Source organism: Dicentrarchus labrax, unplaced genomic scaffold (genome assembly GCF_905237075.1).
Source record: "Dicentrarchus labrax unplaced genomic scaffold, dlabrax2021, whole genome shotgun sequence".
Taxonomy (NCBI): domain Eukaryota; kingdom Metazoa; phylum Chordata; class Actinopteri; family Moronidae; genus Dicentrarchus; species Dicentrarchus labrax.
Window position 1 is genome coordinate 10,006,916 of NW_026136705.1, and position 19,882 is coordinate 10,026,797.

At 44.8% G+C, this 19,882-nt stretch overlaps 1 protein-coding gene across 1 annotated transcript in view; it reads right to left on the minus strand.

Moving 5' to 3' along the window:
- med13a (mediator complex subunit 13a) overlaps nt 1-19,882 on the minus strand; it is a 69,742-nt gene that overhangs the window by 3,059 nt on the left and 46,801 nt on the right. Inside the window, exons 9-26 of the mRNA XM_051400365.1 lie at nt 18,224-18,979; nt 16,660-16,876; nt 13,822-13,852; nt 13,331-13,452; nt 12,917-13,007; nt 11,297-11,508; nt 10,512-10,708; nt 7,203-8,125; nt 6,443-6,610; nt 5,707-5,930; nt 5,260-5,449; nt 4,553-4,970; nt 3,923-4,148; nt 3,284-3,475; nt 2,331-2,554; nt 1,579-1,721; nt 1,286-1,444; nt 110-298 (exon numbers count right to left, since the gene is read on the minus strand). Of these exons, the coding sequence (XP_051256325.1) occupies nt 110-298; nt 1,286-1,444; nt 1,579-1,721; nt 2,331-2,554; nt 3,284-3,475; nt 3,923-4,148; nt 4,553-4,970; nt 5,260-5,449; nt 5,707-5,930; nt 6,443-6,610; nt 7,203-8,125; nt 10,512-10,708; nt 11,297-11,508; nt 12,917-13,007; nt 13,331-13,452; nt 13,822-13,852; nt 16,660-16,876; nt 18,224-18,979 (4,682 nt within the window). The remainder of the gene's footprint in view (nt 1-109; nt 299-1,285; nt 1,445-1,578; nt 1,722-2,330; nt 2,555-3,283; nt 3,476-3,922; nt 4,149-4,552; nt 4,971-5,259; nt 5,450-5,706; nt 5,931-6,442; nt 6,611-7,202; nt 8,126-10,511; nt 10,709-11,296; nt 11,509-12,916; nt 13,008-13,330; nt 13,453-13,821; nt 13,853-16,659; nt 16,877-18,223; nt 18,980-19,882) is intronic.

The following is a 19,882-nucleotide window of genomic DNA, read 5'->3' on the forward strand; positions in this document are numbered from 1 at the left end:
TTAACATCTGTGACTTTGTTTAAGGGCAAATAGGATGAGCCACACTGAATTATAAACACAAGACAATCCCAGGCAATGACAGAGAGATATATGGCGGAGCACTACTGACCAGTGGTGGCATTGAGAATGTCGATGTTGGGGTCAATGTTGGTGTAATTGGAGCTGGCCACCTGGACGAAGGCGGAGGTGGGGAAGACCAGGATGTGAGTGCAGGAGGTGTCCTGCGGGGTGCTTAGCTGGGACGTCTGCATGTTCAAGGTGGTGCTGCGGCCAAACACAGAGCCTGTCGACACAGAGTCTGATGGGATGCACAGAGGAGGGCGAGTGAGTGACGGGTCAATAAACAGTGTGGCTAAAAACAAACAAAATGTCACAAACGTTTTATCTAGTACGGGTAAAATCCTTTAACTGATCTCTGACATCATAGGACAAAGGAATATAATATACTCCAACTCTGTAGCATTCAAGCAACAACAGGAAACTGATGTACACTCCCAAACAAATGTCTGAAATGTAAAGTGTATTTTATACGTCAAGTCCTTTCACTGATTTTAATTGATTCAATTTCATTGCAACATAATGTGAATGTTAATAATTAAAAGTAACATCTTCAACTGAACACCACATAACAGCTTTACACTTGTGATTAAATAGAGTCCTTTTCAATTATAGCTTTCAAATTGAATACAATTACTGTTCAAATATTAGCATGTCTTAATTGTACAATATCAATTGCATAAGATGAACTCAGTGGTAGGCTTCCACATATGTACTTTATAATCATAAAAGAAACCAGATTTAAAATGTCACAACAGCTGTCAACAAGTTTAAATTCCATGTTACAGGGATGTGAAAACTCTCCTAGTCATACCCATCTGGGGCTAGCACAGCCTTTCTAATCTCTTTCAGCTTTTCAGGAAGGAGATGTCCTCGGCCCAGCATCGCTCAACACAATCCTGGTATGATGCACTGACAATCCCCCCCGCTCGTTTCCCAAAATAAACCCATTGATCTGGCTCTCCATCACACCGCTTTGAGATCAATGGGCATCTGAGAGGTAGTGCTTTATGAGCGAAAGGTACATGATCTACCCTGCCATCAATCTGATCTGGACAAGGAGGGGACACGCATTGTGATATGCTGCTGCCATCCATCATGTCCACACGCACACGCACACGCACACACACACAAAGCGCTGCCTTTCTTGGTGCGACTCAGATGAGAAGTGTACGTTAAAACAGATAGTTAGTGTATTTATAATCTTTGCGATGTGCGCACACTGTACCTGGCATGATGATAAAGGATCCCTGGGGCTCCATGGCAACCAAGCACACGCTGAGGATGCTGGGAGTATCTGAGGCGGAGATGCCACACATTCGACACATTTCCTTCAGACGGCGACTCAGTGACTGGAGGTTCCTCCTGCTCAGCAGAATACTCCAGTCTGGAGATTCAAGAGAGGAGAGCAACAGTGAGGAATGAACAAGTGACACACTGCTATGAAAAAAAAAAAACACTTGAATGGCTCTCCATTTTTTGGGCTGTGAAAAGCATTTTTAGCAAGACAGCCCTCCTTACCTTTTAACTCTCCGTGTCCTATCCTGCCCAGTCTGCCAATCACCACCCTCCAGGGGACTGATGTCATCTGCACCAATCCCAAGCACCAATCCCACAGCTTCTGCAGGCCGAGCCGCCGAACAGAGCCCTTTTTCCTCCGTGCCCTGTCAAACATGCATTGCATGTCAAAACCACTTTTAAAATATTCAGAACAAACATTAAGAGAAGCACACTGTATGTACAGTGTTCTTAGACGTTGGTTAGTAGAGCTGGTTTTAAGTTTTGCAAGCCCAAGCTCTTCAGGCAGGTAAAAGTAAACCTCTTCTCAGGCATGTGTGGGCCTGTACAGACCATGCTTAACTGACAGTGCTGTGCCTTCTCACTCAAGCCTAATTAATGCTTAAGCGAATCGTGTGGTTTGACAGCTAGAATGACATAATTGAAATCACAGTTTTGATATCAAGCAGACACATTCTAAGTGTTGCTGACCACTTTCACAAACCCTTTTGTAAGGTTCCAGGCATTTGTTGTGTATCTGTGACTGAATTGTGGGATGTTCAAAATGAACCAGTTGAGAATGTGAAGGATGATACCAACCCTGGTGTGATTGCAGTGGTGTATAGACAAATGAAATGGTCCAGATTGATAAAATAACTAACAATAACTGCACTATAAACAAAAACACTGAAATACTGGGGATTCCTAGTGATGATACATTATAAAGATTGTAAAGCTGGTTGGTTTTAATATCGTGCAGATGCTGGTAGTCCTACCTGTTGGGTACATCTATGTTGATAATGCAGGTCTCCAGGAGTTCCCCATACAGGTCAGTGCAGGTAGCCAGGAGCCAGCGTTGGTCGTGGGACAGACAGTATCCTACAAAGAGCACGTTGTATTTCTGCGATGCCTCCCCAAATGTCTCCCCGAGCTCCGTCTGCTTGTCCTTCACCGGTGCTAGAATGAACGGAGGTGTATACAGACGCAGACACTCCGGCCTCTGCAGATTGGGAGGTGAAGATATGACGATAAAGGATTTAGTCCTCCTACGTTAACTGATATGTAAAAGTTGTTCACACAAGATTGGCTGCAGGAAATCATTTCTTTGGTAACATTCTTCTTTACAAGCAAAACTGTCCTTTGTTTGTTTCCAAGGTTTGCCAGTGTGTTAAAGGGAAAGGCAGCACTGGCTGCAAGGAAGTCAACTGAATTAGGTCCTGATCTAAAGTGCCCCTTTGTCTAAACCTGGAGTCAAGATCCCATTATGGAGGTCTCAGGGAGCAAGCCAAGCAGATAATGGAAAGAAAACTGTGGAATAGCAGAGGGTTACAAGTTCCCTTGGTCCTGTTCCAGCAGAAAAAACTACAAGGATGGTTAGCACAAGAACTCTATATCTCATTGCCTTCTTTCTTTTCAGTGGCAGACTGAACACAACCAGGGCAAAAGGCTGGGTCATATCAGGTCAGGTTCATGTCTGGAGGGAGAGCTAAAAGCAACTGAAATGCTGCTGCTAGGGCCACGGTGTCAGCCTCTGTCTGCTTGCCTATCGATCAGCGGACAACACTAGCATGTTGATGGTAACACACAGTCGACAGGGCGCTGCTACTGATCAGCTAAAGAGCTGAACTGCCAGTGCACACTAGAACAACACCTCTCTCTGCTTTACAGGTGGATTATGTCAAAGCAATTAGAGTGCAAGTGCTTCAGCTTGGCCATGTGTTGCATTTACCTCTGGGCTCTTCAGCGCTGTGTCAATTGCCAAGCCCGGGCCAAAGCCTGTCAGTGACTTGACATTGGTGGAGGTGGGCAGTGGCCGTCTGCACTGAGCGAAGACAGAGAAGGCTAAAGACTTGAGGTGCTGGGCATATATATGGCGGTCTTCGCCTCGTACTGGCTGAAGCAGGTACTGGCAGGGGACAATCTGAGGTAAAAAGAACAGACGTTTTTAGACATAGGCATCAATTATAACAGTCTAAATTCTCTCCTACAATGCTTTTACTACTACTACTACTACTTCTTAGAGGGAAAGCAGTGAGTGAGCAAAAAGTTGGGACAAAATGATTTTCACCTAATCACCATTAACATACACTATGTGACCTATGTTTATTGCTATTGTAATTAATTGCATTGTTAAGAAGTTTCTAGTTTTCTGGTCATTCAGTTAGTTCTCGTGAACAATTTACTGCCTCTGATGATGGTGGATTAGAGTATAATCTGTTAACCATTAAGGAGTAGGGTTAGGGTTAGGGTTGACACTGAATACACAATTTATGAATTTTCACTTATCTTCACAGTTACCTTGGTGATAATGAATTACAATATGGTGAGCAATTAAAAAAAAGGTGGCTTTCCTGGGAACTTTACTTACCTGTACGGATATAGAATTACGGATGTGTGGGGGCAGGAACTGAAGCATCTCAAGATAGCAGCGTAGCAAACCCAGCGTCCACACACTGGAGTGGGCCGGCACTGGGCTACCGTCAGCCTCCTCATAGCTAAAGGGGTCCACAATGTAAACAACAATGGCAGGTGGATATGTGATGGCGTGGGACTCCCCGTCTGTGGGCACGCCTACCTTTTCTCGCTCCAAAGTGCTGGGGGAAGCAGCATACACAAACACAGTGTTATCAAAGAGATCCTGTCCCTGGCTCACTTCTTAGTTTTTGTCCTCAGTTTCTGAATGGCTGAGAATATCTTGTCTAATAATACATACAATGTCTATAAATAGCAATGATCAAAGATATGCAATCAAACTCAGTGTCACTTAGCTACCTCTAAAATTCAAGAACTATGATACATATGTTGCTTTTTAGAAGAGAATTACATTATAATGGATTTATTTTATGATTGTGTCTTTCATAAAAGGAATGACCTATTCATTTAGTTTATTTCATGTCATTAAATACTTAAAATACAGTAAATCAAACTTGCCAAAACCAATCAAATACATTCTGCTTTTTTGAGTTGATGGTGTGAAGGCATGTGTGTCCTGAAGTACCTTTCAGGAGGCTCTGTGGGCCCCTGGGCCTGGCTGCTGGAGTTATCCCCTGAGGTGCCAGTATTCTGGGTACCAGCCTGCTGTCCCTGCTGTCCACTCTGGGGGGCACTTCCCTGGCTCTGGCTGCCCATGCTCCCAAAGGGGGGAAAAGAGGTAGCCTTGGCAGACGGTATCCCGCTGCCGGGCTGGCCTGAGGATGCCACCAGGCTGTTGGATGACGCAGACCCATTTGCAGACCCACTGTTGCTGCTGCCATTGTTGGGAACGGTGGAACCCGCAGCGTTCACTGATCCCTGCTGGCCAACTGAGCCGGAGGCGGAGCTAGACAGATGCGTGGATGATGACTGGCTGGACAAGGGCGGGGGACTGGGCTGTGTGAGGAGGGAACTGTCCAATGGCTGTGATGCGAGGTATGGAGCTAAAAGAGGAAAGCACACCATGGACTTTTATTAATGACATTGAGAAAATGAAAAGTCTTTATTTATTCCATTTCAACTTCACCTCCTCCTACACTGATTTTAAGCTTTCTTTCAAACAGACATGGCTCTCTAGCTAGCCTTTTTTTTAATAACTAAATAAAATGGTGTTAAAGGTGGAAACTCAGCAACAAAGAACCCACTGAGCAGAGCACTGAGCAAGAGAAGAACCAGAGACCCTGAATAATCACAAATGCAGCATTCACTTTGCAGGCTGCAAATGACACATACCGAGGTTGTGGCGGCACACTTGTGCATAGAGTTTGAGCTTAGTGAAGGCGTCGCTGTTGCTGCTGGCGGCCTTGAGGAACCAATCGCTGACTGGCTGATCCACAAGGTTCTTTGCCCCATTGCCACCGACGAGGACTATGCCATCGGGGTAGCCTTTGGAAATGGGCCGGTGCTGACCAAGTCGACATGACTGCAGAAGAACAAACATACAGGCCAAGTGGCAAAAACAATGAGAACTGGAACACAAATATCATTTCATGTGACATTAGTTGTAGGTTGCAGTTGTATTTGCGGTGCCTTTTATATGGATTTCTCCATCAGGATTAAGTCTTATAATTATTCTATTTGTATAATTAACTGCGAAACCTGGATGGAGCCAAGTAAAGCAGTGATACATTTTAATAGCGCTAACGCTGAAGTGTTTGCAAACTTCTTCAGAGTCTCTACCTCATAGACAGCAGTGAGGTCTCGGAAGAAGCTCTTTGCGCCGCTGAGCAGAGCCTCGTTGTCAGGACAAACAACCAGGTACCCGATGTCCCGTTGGGAGCCAAAGGGATCTAGCAACAGTTTCTCCCAGTAGGGCAGACCAAATGGAGACAGCACCACAAAGTCATACTCATAACCCACCAGGAAGGTGGGGATGGGCAGGGGCTCTGGGGACTCGTCTGTGCCTGTGGGAGTGAAGTGGACAGGAGGAGGAGAAAGAGGGAAAAACCAAGCGTGGAAGGAGGCAGAAAGAAAGAAACACAAAAAAAGAAAGAATGGTGAGTGAGTGATGTTAACAAGTGTCAGCTACTCTGCCCGCCTCCTTCCGCTCTCCACTGTGCATCAGAATGTGAGGTCATCAAACGATCTGACAGCTCCTCCCAACAGAGCTGACATCTGGACCACAGCAGAGGGACCACACTGCCTATTGATCTGACAACATCCAGAGTTTTTCCACACCATGACACACGCATCTCAAATGTCACACACACAAACACCAAATGTTCCCCCACACAGTCATGGATTTGACCAATTATCAGGGAACTTTTCCAAGAAAGCTCCATTGTATATGTGGTGGAAAAACACTAATTCACTGAGAGCTGATTTTAAAACAACAACAACAACTGGATGGTAGCAAAGCATCAGTCAGAACCATGTATCAAGTGGATAAACTTCCCCAGCTTGTCCCCGGCCTTACCGTAAGAGCCCCGTCCAGCCATCTTGTGGAACTGCTGCCAGGTGAGGGGACCCTGAACGCCCCACGACCTTACCGTCCTCTTCTTCTGGATTGCGTCTTGGAGTACAGGCTGTAGGGACATCAGCACCCGCAGCACATCCTGAGAGCACAGCGCACTCACGTCCACTGCTGGAGAACAGATGAGTAAAGGGGGGAGCTTAAGATTAATCACAACATGAGAAACAGTCTGGCTGCAAAAAGCATAGAGAGTAGACATGTCATTGTCAGACAAATCTTTTAGTCCTAAAATTTTGTTATAGTTACTGAAAGTATCCCGATCTGTAACTTTTTACTATATAACTTACAGGTATATGAGTTTGTCACAACTGATGAAATGAAAGTGAAAATGCTATTCTACTTTATATTTCTCCAATGTTTACAAACATTACGGATTTAAAAAAATGACAGCATTAAAAAAATTAATTCGAATTTTAGTTCTGTTAGTTAAACATTTGAATTACAGATGTGCATTAAGTGAGATTTCTATTGTTCAAAATGCAGTTTCATTTTTAAAAAAATATTGTCAAAAAGTGACAACATCTCAAAACAAAACACTACTAGTACCACAAAAGTTTGGTTTTGCTTTCATGGTGAATACATTTGGATGGATGATTATTTGCAGACAGCCTCTTTCAACTACTTATGATTAAATAACAACTACAATAGCCCTTAAAAAGATTTGGTGTCCATTCAGGACAATCTAGAATGCCATATTTCTCACCGTTTTGTTTGGCCCAATGGTGCAGGCAAGTGCCCTTGACCAGTGCCTCGTCCACCTTGCCACCCGACATGTTGTCCATGAACTGCCTCCCGTGCTCCAGGGCCATGTAGCAGTCGCTGCGGTAGTCCCTCTCCTCCACCCTCACACAGGGCGGTACAGGAGCCCCGCTTGGCCCCCGTGTCACTACGTCATGCTCCAGGGTTGAAATGGGGGAAAAGGGATTGGTACATTGGTCCTGCATGAGGAGAATCAGCTCATCTGGGACACGGTCACCCCTCCCAACTACAGATCTCTCCAGTGAGGAGAGCCGCAGCTCCTCAAAGCGCTTTTCTGCTTCTCGACTGACGTCCGAGCCGCGGCCGATGATATCCAGCTCGTCCTCCAGGAAGAGGCCAGAGCCGTTGCCGTAACGCCGGTTGACCACAGCGCTGAAGCCGCAGCTGCAGGGTTCCTGGGCCTCGCTGATGGGATCGCTCAGGTACACGCCCACATCGGCTCCTTTTATGTTCATGTTACATACGCAGATGCAGCAGCTGTCGAAGTTGCAGTCCTTGAAGAGGTTCATGACGGATTCTGAGAGGATTAGGGTGACGTAGAGGCTGTGGGCCTCGGGGATGGAGGGTACAGTTGCTGGCTCTACTGAGTTCAGCGGTCGGCAGGTGGAGGGGGTGGACGCTGGTGAGTATAGGTCAGAGTTCTCGTACTTGAGCGAGCCCTGGACACTGGAGGGGCCTCGTGGTGTGCGTGGGGTGCGTGGCGTACGTGGGGTGGGTGCAGAGAAACGTGGGGTGGCAGGTGAAGGCAGGATGCCAGCGCCGCTGTTACTTGGTGGAGCACTGTTCGACATGAACGGCGTGTGTGTCTGAGGGGTGTAGGTCTGGCTGTAATCCTGGTCCATGGTGCTACCCACACTGGGGATGTTACTGAGGGCACAAAGACAAAACATGAATTAGAAAAGGCGCTTCAAATACAAGCAGGTACTACAGTATGTTTAAGAGAGGAAACCGTGGGGAGTCCAGGGGTCATTAAAAGGATTCCTTTGATCCTGAACAAAACCATGTGGACACTTAGAACATACCCCTGTTAGACAATGAATAAGATTAACTATTCTAATCACAGTTTTAACTGTCAAAGTAATTCATTTCCCATGATCATCACAAAAAAAATCTAAACTGTGGTCCTGATTTACTGTACATCAAATTGTGGCATGGAAAAAAGTAAATACGGAAGTAAGGAAGCACTAGTACACAGAACATACTTGTCTTCCAGGTCTTTCTTAAAAACAAAGCAGCCATGTTGAGCACATAGCTTCAAATAATAATGCACTGTTAGCCAACTGTCTCACTGCATTTGTGAAGATAGTTCGAGTAATAAGGCAGTAGGGCACAACCACATTCACAACAAAAGGAATGCAGAGTGGGTTTAGACTGCACACATGTTTACACATGAGAGAACAAGAATGCAGGAGCGAGAGAAAGAGAGCGAGAGCATGAGAAACGGGTAGCGAAAGAAGCAGCAGCAGGAGAGAGAGAGAGAGAGAGAGACATTCAATAAACATTTCAATGAGCGTCCCTCTGAGGTGAGGTTTATTTTTGGGCTGGCAAGCAACAGTGAGGAAGCAGAGGGGGAGAGAGAGAGAGAGAGAGAGAGAGAGAGAGAGAGAGAGAGAGAGAGAGGGGGAGAGAGAGAGAGAGAGAGAGAGAGACAAAGTGTGTGTGAGCGAACAGCAGGGAGGGTGAGCACATCATGTCCCAAGCTATATGTGGGGAACAACTCCTGGCACAGACCCATTCAAAGGAAGTCCCAGCACAACTCTCTCTCTCCTGCAGCCAGGGCACGTTCAAGATGGGATGCAGACGCTAAGGTAGCACTAACACAACATTATTATGATCTTTACCCATGACTCTTTGGACATTGGCCAAGCTTAGCCAAGTGCAGACACTGCTCCCTCCCTGCACAGTCCACCTCAACCAGGCTTAGCACTCCAATTACACACTTAATAAAAAAAGAAAATAATGAGCCCTAGTCATATTAAAAGTATTTAAAATGTGATCACCCTTGCTGCTTGTCCTGCTCTACATATCCTGTCATGCTCCAGCGTACTCCAGTAAAAAAAAAAATCTTAATAATCATCAGGCAAAAGTATAGCCCCACAGTTGCAATTAGCTCTGCTGCAAAAAGAATGAATTCATTCTTATGGAAAAGTCAGTCCACATTTCCAGCTCAGCCTGAACCTGCTGGATAAACTGTATGCTGACACAGGTATAAGCAATTTATCTCTCCTTTCTTTCATTTTCCAATCACAACCATGCCTGAGAAAACGATTTGGCATTTGCTCCAGGCCACTTCATCAGTTTACAAGGTGTGTTGATTTTTTTTAATTAAATGGTTTGTAGTGCAATAAAATTCAGCTAAACACATAAAGTAATGTTGACAGTGTTAAAAGCATAAAACAAGTGCATCATGGTGAAAGCTTCTGCTCAGAGTAGCAAGATAGAGTAGATATAGACCAGTGAAGCCCTTAAGTTTGGTGAGCCTGCCAGATTTCATGTTCCCGGGTCAATGCAACACACAGGTATAATACAATTCAATAAAGTCCAAACAAATGTAATAAAGATCGACTGCTCTGATTACAGAAAAACACAAAATCAATAGAACAAAAACAAGGTTTGTTTTTGGACTTTTCTGATAAGAAATTCCTGTGTGCGTGTGTGTATGGAAAGTAGCAGAAGTGTAGCTATGTGTAGTTAAGAGGAACAGTGACAGATATACTGGAGACTCCAAGCTGCTATGAGCACTGAGGTGGCATGGAGTCGCTGTGGTGGCCCCATCTCACCACTCCAGTGATAATCCTCATCTTCAACCAAGAAGGCATTTTACACTCATTTCCCTGCTCCGCCTAAGGCAGTCATGCATGGGAAATTGAGCAGCCTGCTATGGGGGTGTCCAGGGAGAGACCAGAGGGTGTGCGGACAGAAAGGGAGCAGAGTATGAGTATATGCTTCCTAGCACGCAAAAACAGAAACCAGCTAGCACATTGGCATTTCTTCAGCAAGTAGAAATTAGAATGCCTCAGTAACCTTCTGCCCAGATCATGATGATTATGAGGAATCTTTGAAACGAGCTAGACAAGAATTATGCAGAAATAAGGCATGCAGAAGGATGTCAGCAAGGCCCGGCATTGACACGACTGAAATCACTTCATGTGCTTCTGTTAAGCTGCAGTGGATCATTGTGATAGTTGCATAGTACTTCCTACCCACGGTCATGGTGTTAAAAACCTCAGTTAAAAGCACTACAGCTGCATACCTGTCCTTGTTGAGGAAGGTCATGACAGGCACAGGGTTGAGCATCTCTCTGCCCATGGTCCAGCTTGGTCGGTAGATGCAGTCCTCTGGTATTTTGATAGGCGCGAGACAGTGGCTGGGCAATGTCTTCAGAGGAGCGAACATGGAGCAGCCTACGAATGCCTGGCACAGCTCTGGCTTGTACACAAATGAATAGTCCTGCAGGATGGACAGAAAATAAGGCATAGTAAGGTAGAAAAATACTTATGTCGTTACAGGTCTTTGCAGAGAAAATCTGTTTTTGTTTCCCTGTCCTCTAGGCAGATAAGGACACAGGGAAACATGTAGAACAGCAACCTTAGAAATGTTAATACCATGTTAAAAACAGGATTTACAAAACATAAAAAAAATGATTTTTGCTAGATTCCTAGCTAAGACTTTGCTACCTTATATCCCCATACTTACACCTGACAAGAGTGTAAACTATGAATCAAAACAGAAAACAAAATATGTGTATTACAGCTGAAAACCTTAAACATTAAAATTCCCCAAACCTCATTATCATTGGGTCTATTGTTGCAGGACTACAGAACTGGTTAGAATTAAGTGTATTTGCTCATGGGCTCTTCAATGCCTCTAGACGTGGGAAATCTGAAGGGCAGTCTGTGACCATGTCTGGTCCACCGACAATCATTCACTTTGACTTATGATATCTACTGGTTCTAGCAGTAAATTCCACCTATCGGTTCAGTCAGTTGCAAGTGACACTGCAATAATACGTGACAGATTTACTTAGCCTAGACCCACCTTGATCTCAGATGGCTTGGGGCTGCAGAAGCTCTCTTCCACCTCAATCTTGAAGTGGCCTCCCAGAGATGAGGTGCCGTCCAGTGTGGTCATGCCTTGGTTGGCCTCCATGCTGCCGTAGTCCTTGCTGCCCATGTTCATTGGAGAGTAGCCCATGATGTGCTGCTCTAGGGAGGGAGGCGTGGGAAACATCTGGTGCAGGTCTGCCGAACCTGGTGGGAGACAGACACAAGGGGCCATCAGAATAGGACATATTTGGATTATAATGGGTTTGAAGAGGAACAAGTGCACAAGTCAAAAGCCTATTCCGATAGAACTACCCTTATCATACCCCTAACACTGCTAAACACACTGATAATGAGATAAACTTAATTATATTTTCTTGCCAATATCTTAATTGCCCTGTACAGAAACACAGACTCTTTAAAATAACAATTGAATCATGTGGATGAGTTAAAGTAAGATGTTTACTACATTAGCTGTCAAGATGCTTGCTAATGTAGGTTTTCTTGTTCTGGCACCCAATATGAAAAGCAGCTGTCTTTATAGGCAGCTACCATGTAAATACAAAACAGATGAATGCTTATTAGATATGCTCTTAGTCTAACAGGCATCTTGCCCATGACTGATGAAATGTTTACATAGTTCGTCACAGTTACCTTGGCATCTGCATTGGGTTTTTTTTTCTTTATATATCAGCGAGAATATTTATAGCTATCCAGCAGAGCTGTTTATGCAAAGTTAGGAGGTGGGTAAAAGCAGGAGCACCGTCTTTTTATACTGCTTTCCTTTTCTCCAGATAATTCTACTGTACACTAGAAAGACAGGTTTCCTGGAAAGATATGTATATCTTCATGTAAACCTAGCCAGAGATTGTGTGGGCAATATCCAAGGTCTCAAACTCTCAAACCATTTTTGGAATTGCAAGATGCTTCCAGGGGGCTAACAAACACAATTCATAGAGACTGTTAAGACTGTACAGTATCTGTTCAATAAAACTGAAGCAAAATGGTTGATCTGAGACCAATTTGCTTCACAGTAAAATATAGCTCGTCATTAAATTCTCTTTAGCTCTTCATTAGTGTCCCTGAGCTCAACCCTAAGAATAAATAACTAAACTGACAAAACAAAAAAAAAGATGCATTTCTGTTAAGTCAACAAATTGAGGGCAACTTTAAAAGGCAAGACTCTGGAGTTAGCAGTACAGTAACAAAGGAGACAAGACAGCAGCTACAGGATGAGTCTCGACCTAAACACCGATGCACCATGAAGTTAATTACAGCAATATTCTTTCTCCACCACTAGGTGGCTAAACAAAGGGTGAGCATCAATGATGAGTACCAAAAGCCTTAATTTTAATTAATGGATTTAAAGGATATGATGCCATTTCACTTAGCTGAAATTGTGAGCAGGGGGAATACTACGTTTAAAACTGAAGTGACTTCTGGCAAAATCTCAGTGCACCACTCTTAATTTTCAGGGGACTCACAGGGATCTGATTCTAGATTAACACTTGAGTTAAATCCATCCTTGTAGTTTAAGAAGACACGGCACATAAGTGTTCAGGGCAAGAGAGAGAGAGAGGGCGAGATCAGCAGAGACAGATGTAGAGATACATACTGATGCAGGATACAGGGTCCAGAGTGGATGGCTTCGGTTCCTTGCTGCCAAATTTCTCGTCTGTTCCATTCACCGGTCGCCTGGAACCAGGCTGTGGACAAAAAACATTAAGTATTTTAGCTCCTGATCATTTTGGTAACTCAAAGTGTCAGTTAATAAAACTGCTCTAAATTCATTCCTGTTATAATTCTCACACCTGTGGGGCCTGCAAGTCAGTATCATACATGACATCTTCTTAGAGTAACTGCAGTGGGTAGTGAGAATTGTCAGCTGATGATGGGCAGAGTGAAGACACTGCTCTGGCACAAGAATGTCAGTAGAAACACACACTCATACACACACAAATACTTTGTGCCAGACCAGGCTCTGTGTAATGAGATATTCATTGCAGTGTGAGCCAAAGTCTCTACTAACCGCCAGATCGTCCTCGTCTGAGTTGAAGAGGTTGTCCAGGTCGTTGATGGACACCACTAGGTCTGTCTCGTGGATCAGGCTGGTGGAAGCCATGCGGTTGTGAGCAGCTGCCCGCTGAGCATCTGCACAGACATATTTACTGTTAATACTAGAATACCTGAGTTTCAATTCTTGTCCACAACTAGATTTTAGGTGGTTGAGAACTAAGTGAAATGCTAACTGACTATCTGGATTGGCTTTAATTTGCTCTTCATTCAATCAATTCACAAGGGAGATTTTCTTCTAAATTATTTTACTGAAATGCTTATGGCATGATCAATCTGTTATATAAGCTTTAAATAAAAAAAATTGACAATGAATGTTCCTTATTTCATGAATGAATATAATTTCTATTGATATCATGGAGTAGTGGCAGTATGAGTATATGTGACAGCAGCCAAGTCATAGAAAAAGCCAAGTGGTTGGGATTAGGGAATAAAAAGGCCCCTCACCATCTGATGGACCTGCTCCTCCATCTTCACCCTGCAAGGAAAAAGAAAGATGGGACAGTGAATATTCCATTTAAAAAAGCTCAGAATGAGTCCATAACTGTGATTAAGAATAGAGAAGAACACACACAAATAAATTTGACTAGACTAGACTAATTTGGATAAATCACATAGCAAAACATGGAAATACACAAAAAAGTAATGTGTCATCAAGAAGCCAGTTTCAGCTTACAAAAGGGGGTCCCTTTCTCCAATCAGGACAAAAATAATAATAGATCATATAAGAATAATAAAAGCAGTAAAAGTAATAATAAAAGAAAAAATTGGACAGAAACAGAAGAACAGAGAAAAGGGACTGCCTGCCTCCGCTGTGGCAAATGAGATTTCCAGTGTGGATCAGAGTGAAATCATGATCCAAGGAATGGCCTCTTAGGCTCCCACCCAGACATCAATATGTGGGAGGGCTGGCCTTCTGTGTGTGTGTGTGTGTGTGTGTGTGTGTGTGTGTGTGTGTGTGTGTGTGTGTGTGTGTGTGTGTGTGTTCTTATGATGGGCTGTGTGTGTACACTGTGTGCTGAGCAGTTCTAGCTGGGGAACAGGAATGTTATGTCCTGGCCATTGATTTCATTACGCTCCAGGGCTTTTCTCTGAGTAACGCAGGCTTTAATCTGTCTCCCTTAAAGGACCAATCCACAGCAGTGCACAACATCTGCACCAAGGCCACAATCTATAGGTGCTAATGATGCCATAACCCCTTATCAATAACCCGGCCTTGGGTGGGAAAGTGTGTATATGTTGAGTCTTTGCATATTGAAAAAGCTTGTATGCCTCCAAGGTTGCCTTTATGAAGGGATCCCATCACCTTTTTCCTCCCTCACACTTACTTAAGGAGGGTCTGACAAAGGCCGAACCACTTCTGTGCATTGGTATGGCGCTCAGATGGTGGTCCTTTACAGCACGTGTCACATGGCCTGTAGCAAGGTCAATAACTTTCAACTTTGAAGATTTCACAGACTGATAGCTAGAGACACACGCTACGTCTCTGCACTCTAGTGAGCCACTAGTAAGTGGTTTAATAGTATGAACAATGAATAAAGAAGATGTTGTAACAGCTTGTCAAGCCACTGACAAAAAACAAGAAACAGTTAGGAATAATTACTGGAACGCAATTTGTATCTTTATATACTAAAATCATCTCTGAAGAGGAAAAGAAAATTCTCTTGGTGCTCCAGGTTTGTATTCCACATCAGCCTGGTAGGATGTTAAGATGCTAAACACCCACACTCATGTGGTGGACATACACACACACCACATAAAGCAGACAGTGGAAGGGCTCCATTGCACAGACTGCTCTTCAGGGACTCTCCACTCCACTGAGAGCTGCCTCTACCCTTACATTCCAGCACAGGCCGGAGGGACAGAAGAGAGGGAAAATATTTGAGTGCGCTTTTTAAGCTTAATGGTTCAGTGAGCCAGGTTTGTTGCCATGGTTAGAGTCCAGGCTCAGTGAAGCCTGATGCAAACATGCAGCCAAGGAATGAACACACACACACACACACACACACACACACACACACACACACACACACACACACACACACACACACACAGACACAGACACAGACACACACAGACACACACAGACACACACAGACACAGACACAGACACAGACACACACAGACACACACACAGACACACACACACACACCTCCCTTTCACTGCTGGGGGCGATCCACAGCTAACAGGTGGCCCTTGTCTGGAGCCGGAGCCAACAAACCCAGAGGCAGAGCGGTGGGAAGGGGAAGGAGCGAGAGGGCAGATCAAATAGGAAAAACATAACAACTTAAAGGAAATTGGACAGGCTAACTATTTGGTGTTCCTCTGGACTCAACTAACAATGGGGATTCAGGGATAGCTTCCTGTTCACTTAGACTCGGGCAGTGAAAGCGGATGTATGCAGAAAGCGGTTGCACCGTTATTTTTAGTGCCGTATTGCTGAGGATGCTGATGGCCTATTTTCTACCTCGCCTGCTCCCTGATCTTAAAATCAGCCCTCTTGTCCTGCTTTTACCCCAGGCAACTAGTAAGGAAGGTGTGGTTACTCTCCATGCTGCCTTTTAGAAAGGCTTCACACTGCTAAAGCATTTTTCAAACTGTCACTGCCTTTTTTTGCATTAAATGCAATGGGGTGTGGCTGAAGGAAAGCAGCCAACTTGGAAAAGGCGTCTGTGTAGGGCTTATTTCTGGGCAGACTTGTGTTCAATGTGGACTGATTTTCAGGTCAACTAGTCACAATAAAGAAATGGCAGGGTGTCAAATTAAACATAACAAAATAGTGGCAGCAGAGCTAGCTACCATAATACTAGCTATGCTGCTAGGTGATTAATCTAAGCTGAATGATGTTTAAATATGTTGACAGGGATGCCATGTTGCAGGTTGATTACTGTGATCGAGGTTCAAATTTAAGTTAGTTGTCACTTCAACTGTAAAAATTACAATTAAAATTAAAGATAGTTTCAAGATGTATGGGTATATGTTCAAATAAGCAGAGTAAAGTGGTGCACATGTTGTGGGAGATGCAGTTGGATGTTTGGGAGCAGTGCAAAAGTAATGTCTGCCAATACAGAAAGGTACTGCAGTTTGTTGTTATGGAAACAAGTTGCAAAACCCATGATAATGCACATAGAATAAAATATAATAGTTGCACCATGGTCTTTCATTTTATCGGGCCTCTATCTAAAGCAACTATAAGCAAGAAGGGCCATTTTAACAGGAAGGTACAATACACCCATTCATTCAGCTCAGCAATAGTCTTCACTCCTCGACTTGGATTGCCTCACCTTATGTTTCTTTCCTGGCTCACGCTCCCCGCCTGTCTTATCCTTCTTGTTGGAGAATGTGAACTTGACGTCTCCTTCCTCGAAGGCGTAGGGGTCCACCTCCGGCTCGTGATCTCCGTCAGTTATGGCGGCAGATAGGTACTGGTTCCTCCTAGCTCGATACATCTGAACGCGTTCTTCAGACACCTTTAGTGGCCATTTAGAAGAGGACATCACCCTGGGGAGACGGAAAAAAAGCAGTGTGAGGATGCTGGAGTACAACGCAGCGTTTACAGACAACAGATATTCAATTCAAGTTTTAAAAAGCTATATTTCAAATTAGAGATAATTTCAAAAGCGCAGTCTGATCAGTTAATAAGTGATAGAAAGAGGAGTTGTATGTTAGTAGAGAAGTAGTTAGTTTTAAATTTTGGCAATAGGAACATTTCCTCAGCTGCTCTGTTTTGGCCTAATGCTGCCTGGTATCATATGTCACAGTTGCTACCATGTTTATCAGCAGAAACAGAAATGGCAGCGACTGCAAACAGTTCTGACAGCTGTCATGCAGCAGAACTGGATGCATCATGTTTGTTGTCAGACAATTAAATTTCTAGCAGATTTATGGAAACGTGGTGACTGTCGCACTGACTGCTCATACACTTACAGACACATTTATCACTTGTTACTGTGACAGGGCTCATCAAAATCTTTTATGTGGCTATGACGGTGGCCTACTTGTTCCTTGTATGTAACAGAACAGGGAGGGGAGGGAGGGAAAAGAAAAACTAACTGGCTGCTCGATGTGAGAGGAGGGACTGACCCAACTTATGTGTTATCCCTCCCCTTCACTGCCTCCTATATTTCTCTGTACTTCTGTCCTCTCGTCATGCCTGTCCAGCTCTGATGTGAGGTGATGGTGTGCAGTGGCCTGGGCCTGAGATTAGCCGCCATTCAGAGCTGGGGCTGGGAGGATTACAGCTCACTAGAATAGCCCATCGAAGCGGCTGGCCCCTTGGGATTGCATAACCCCGCCGATAATTCCCACTACGGCCACCCTACGGCCTGCTGGTCACTCTGCCTGCCTTCACACTACACAGCCCCCCCCCCCACTCTGTCCATCTGTGAACCTCTCCCTTTCTAACAGCTTCATCTTGGTGCAAGTCTTTCTCCTGTGCCTGCCAAACTGATAGCCAGCTCACAGTACTTTTTTATGTCTTTTTTGAACACTACCACTACTCTTCTAGTCTCCTAGCTCCGGTGTGTGCATGCGTGAATCGATGAGTAGTGCTGGCCCTGCACATTGGTGATGTATGATATCAAAAGGGCACATAGCAAGAGATCAAAATGCTGTGTGTTGTACCCAACATTCTGATACTGAGGGATAAGTGAGGGGGACTGCAAACATTTCAAAACAGCCCAGGCCACTCTGTAAAAGGGGAAAAGGTGGGATGGCTTGGATGCCTAACTGCTTAGTCAGTTTGTGAATGGCTGAAGCCGTTATCTCCCTCTGTGTGTGTGTGTGTGTGCGCGCACGTGTGGAGAAAGGGCGTCGAGTAGAGACTGTTAATTGGCAGGTGTCACTCACTCTGTGACTGACACCAGGTTGTCCTGTGACGCTGAGGCCTCGTCCCTCAGCTTGTCTCCTGGCAGCAGTGGCGTGGGCAGCTCTGCTTCTTTCCTGCGGGGTAGGTTGAATAACCTCCATGGTGCATGGGAGCTGTCCTCCTCCAAGTTGACCGCTGCGCCCACATACACTGTGGGCTCAGGAGGCTCGGAGTAGGTCGACCCTCCGGGGTGCGAGTGGGGGTGATGGGAGTGGAAGTGCTGATTCAGACCCTCTGGCCCTCCGGGTTCCTCACCGCCACCCTTCACCCCGACCAGGCAGGGCTCCGGAGGCGGCTGGTAAAAGTGTTGGCTGTTGGGGGTTGAAGGGTTCTTCATGCCCTCCCCTGACTCCTCGCTACGCTCGCAGGGGTGGGGGCTAAGTGGTGGGGGTTGGGGGGAGTTGGCCTGTTCCGACGGCCCAGCGCTGACCACCCCACTGTGGAGCTGGGGTGCTTTTTGAATGGCGGACACATCCGCAGACCGTATACTAGTGAATCTTCCACCATCCTGACCTCTCATGGCCAACCTCTGGCCAGCTGTTGCCTCTGTCTCTATTGAAGCATCTTCGCTGGTCAGACTGCGATGATGGAAGGGGGTCTGGGGTCTTTTCTGCTGCTTGTCACCTTTCTCTGGTTTCTCTCCCCCAGCTTTGTGCTTGGTAGGAAGCTGGGAGGGCTGGCCTGCTGACTGAGTTTGGCCTGGGGTGCTGCCGGCTCGCTGTTTCACTGATTTGTATCTGCAAAGGAGAAGACAAAGAGGGTAATAAGACTATGAAAAATCAGTGACACTAAGAAACATTATTAATTAATAATTAATAAAGATTAATGAATCAATAAGACAATTTATCAAACATGAAGATTCGCAAGGAGAATTTTTCATTTTCATGATGCAAAGATTTTGTGCAGCTTGTGTAAAATCTTCGTATAAACTTGCACATCTGCTTCTTCTAGAAAACATCAATTATCTTAATTACTCTAACCTGCAACTTGGCAGCAGCACTAATTAATCTCAAATAAATTAGCAGACAGACAACAATTAAGTTGAGTGTAAGTCTGCCACAACTAATCCACAAATGTTACTGCACATTCATATATATATATATATATACACAAAGTCATGACATGAACAACAAGTGCATCTCCTGATAGGTAATGTATAAGCTATATATTACCTTATTCCAAAATATCCAACAAGAAAATCAATAAAGCAAAAACACTAAGTGCTGAAAGTTGAAAACAAACAATAGCTCACTCTTAACTCTGCTGCCTATTCTGCTAGTTCAAATATGGCTGATCAGATGACGCATTACACTGGAATACACCCTACCAAGGCTTCACCATGATCTTCAGGTTCTCTTGTGTTGCCCTGTGGACCACCTGCAGCCAACCAAGCCATTTCATTTCACTTCTTCTTTAGCCTCTCCTTTGCTGGGTCACTGTCAGCCGACTGCTGTGGTTTTACATTAGGGTGTTGATGAGGACGCTGTGTCTCTTTAATGGCCAGGCTACTTGCGCGTGCTGACAATTAGATGTCAAGATAAGCAGAAACACGGAAGGCTCCCATCCACAAAACAAAGCTAATGGCCATTAAAATTGGCAATGCACAGAGCTTCCCATTTCTGTGTCGCCAAAGTGCTGGG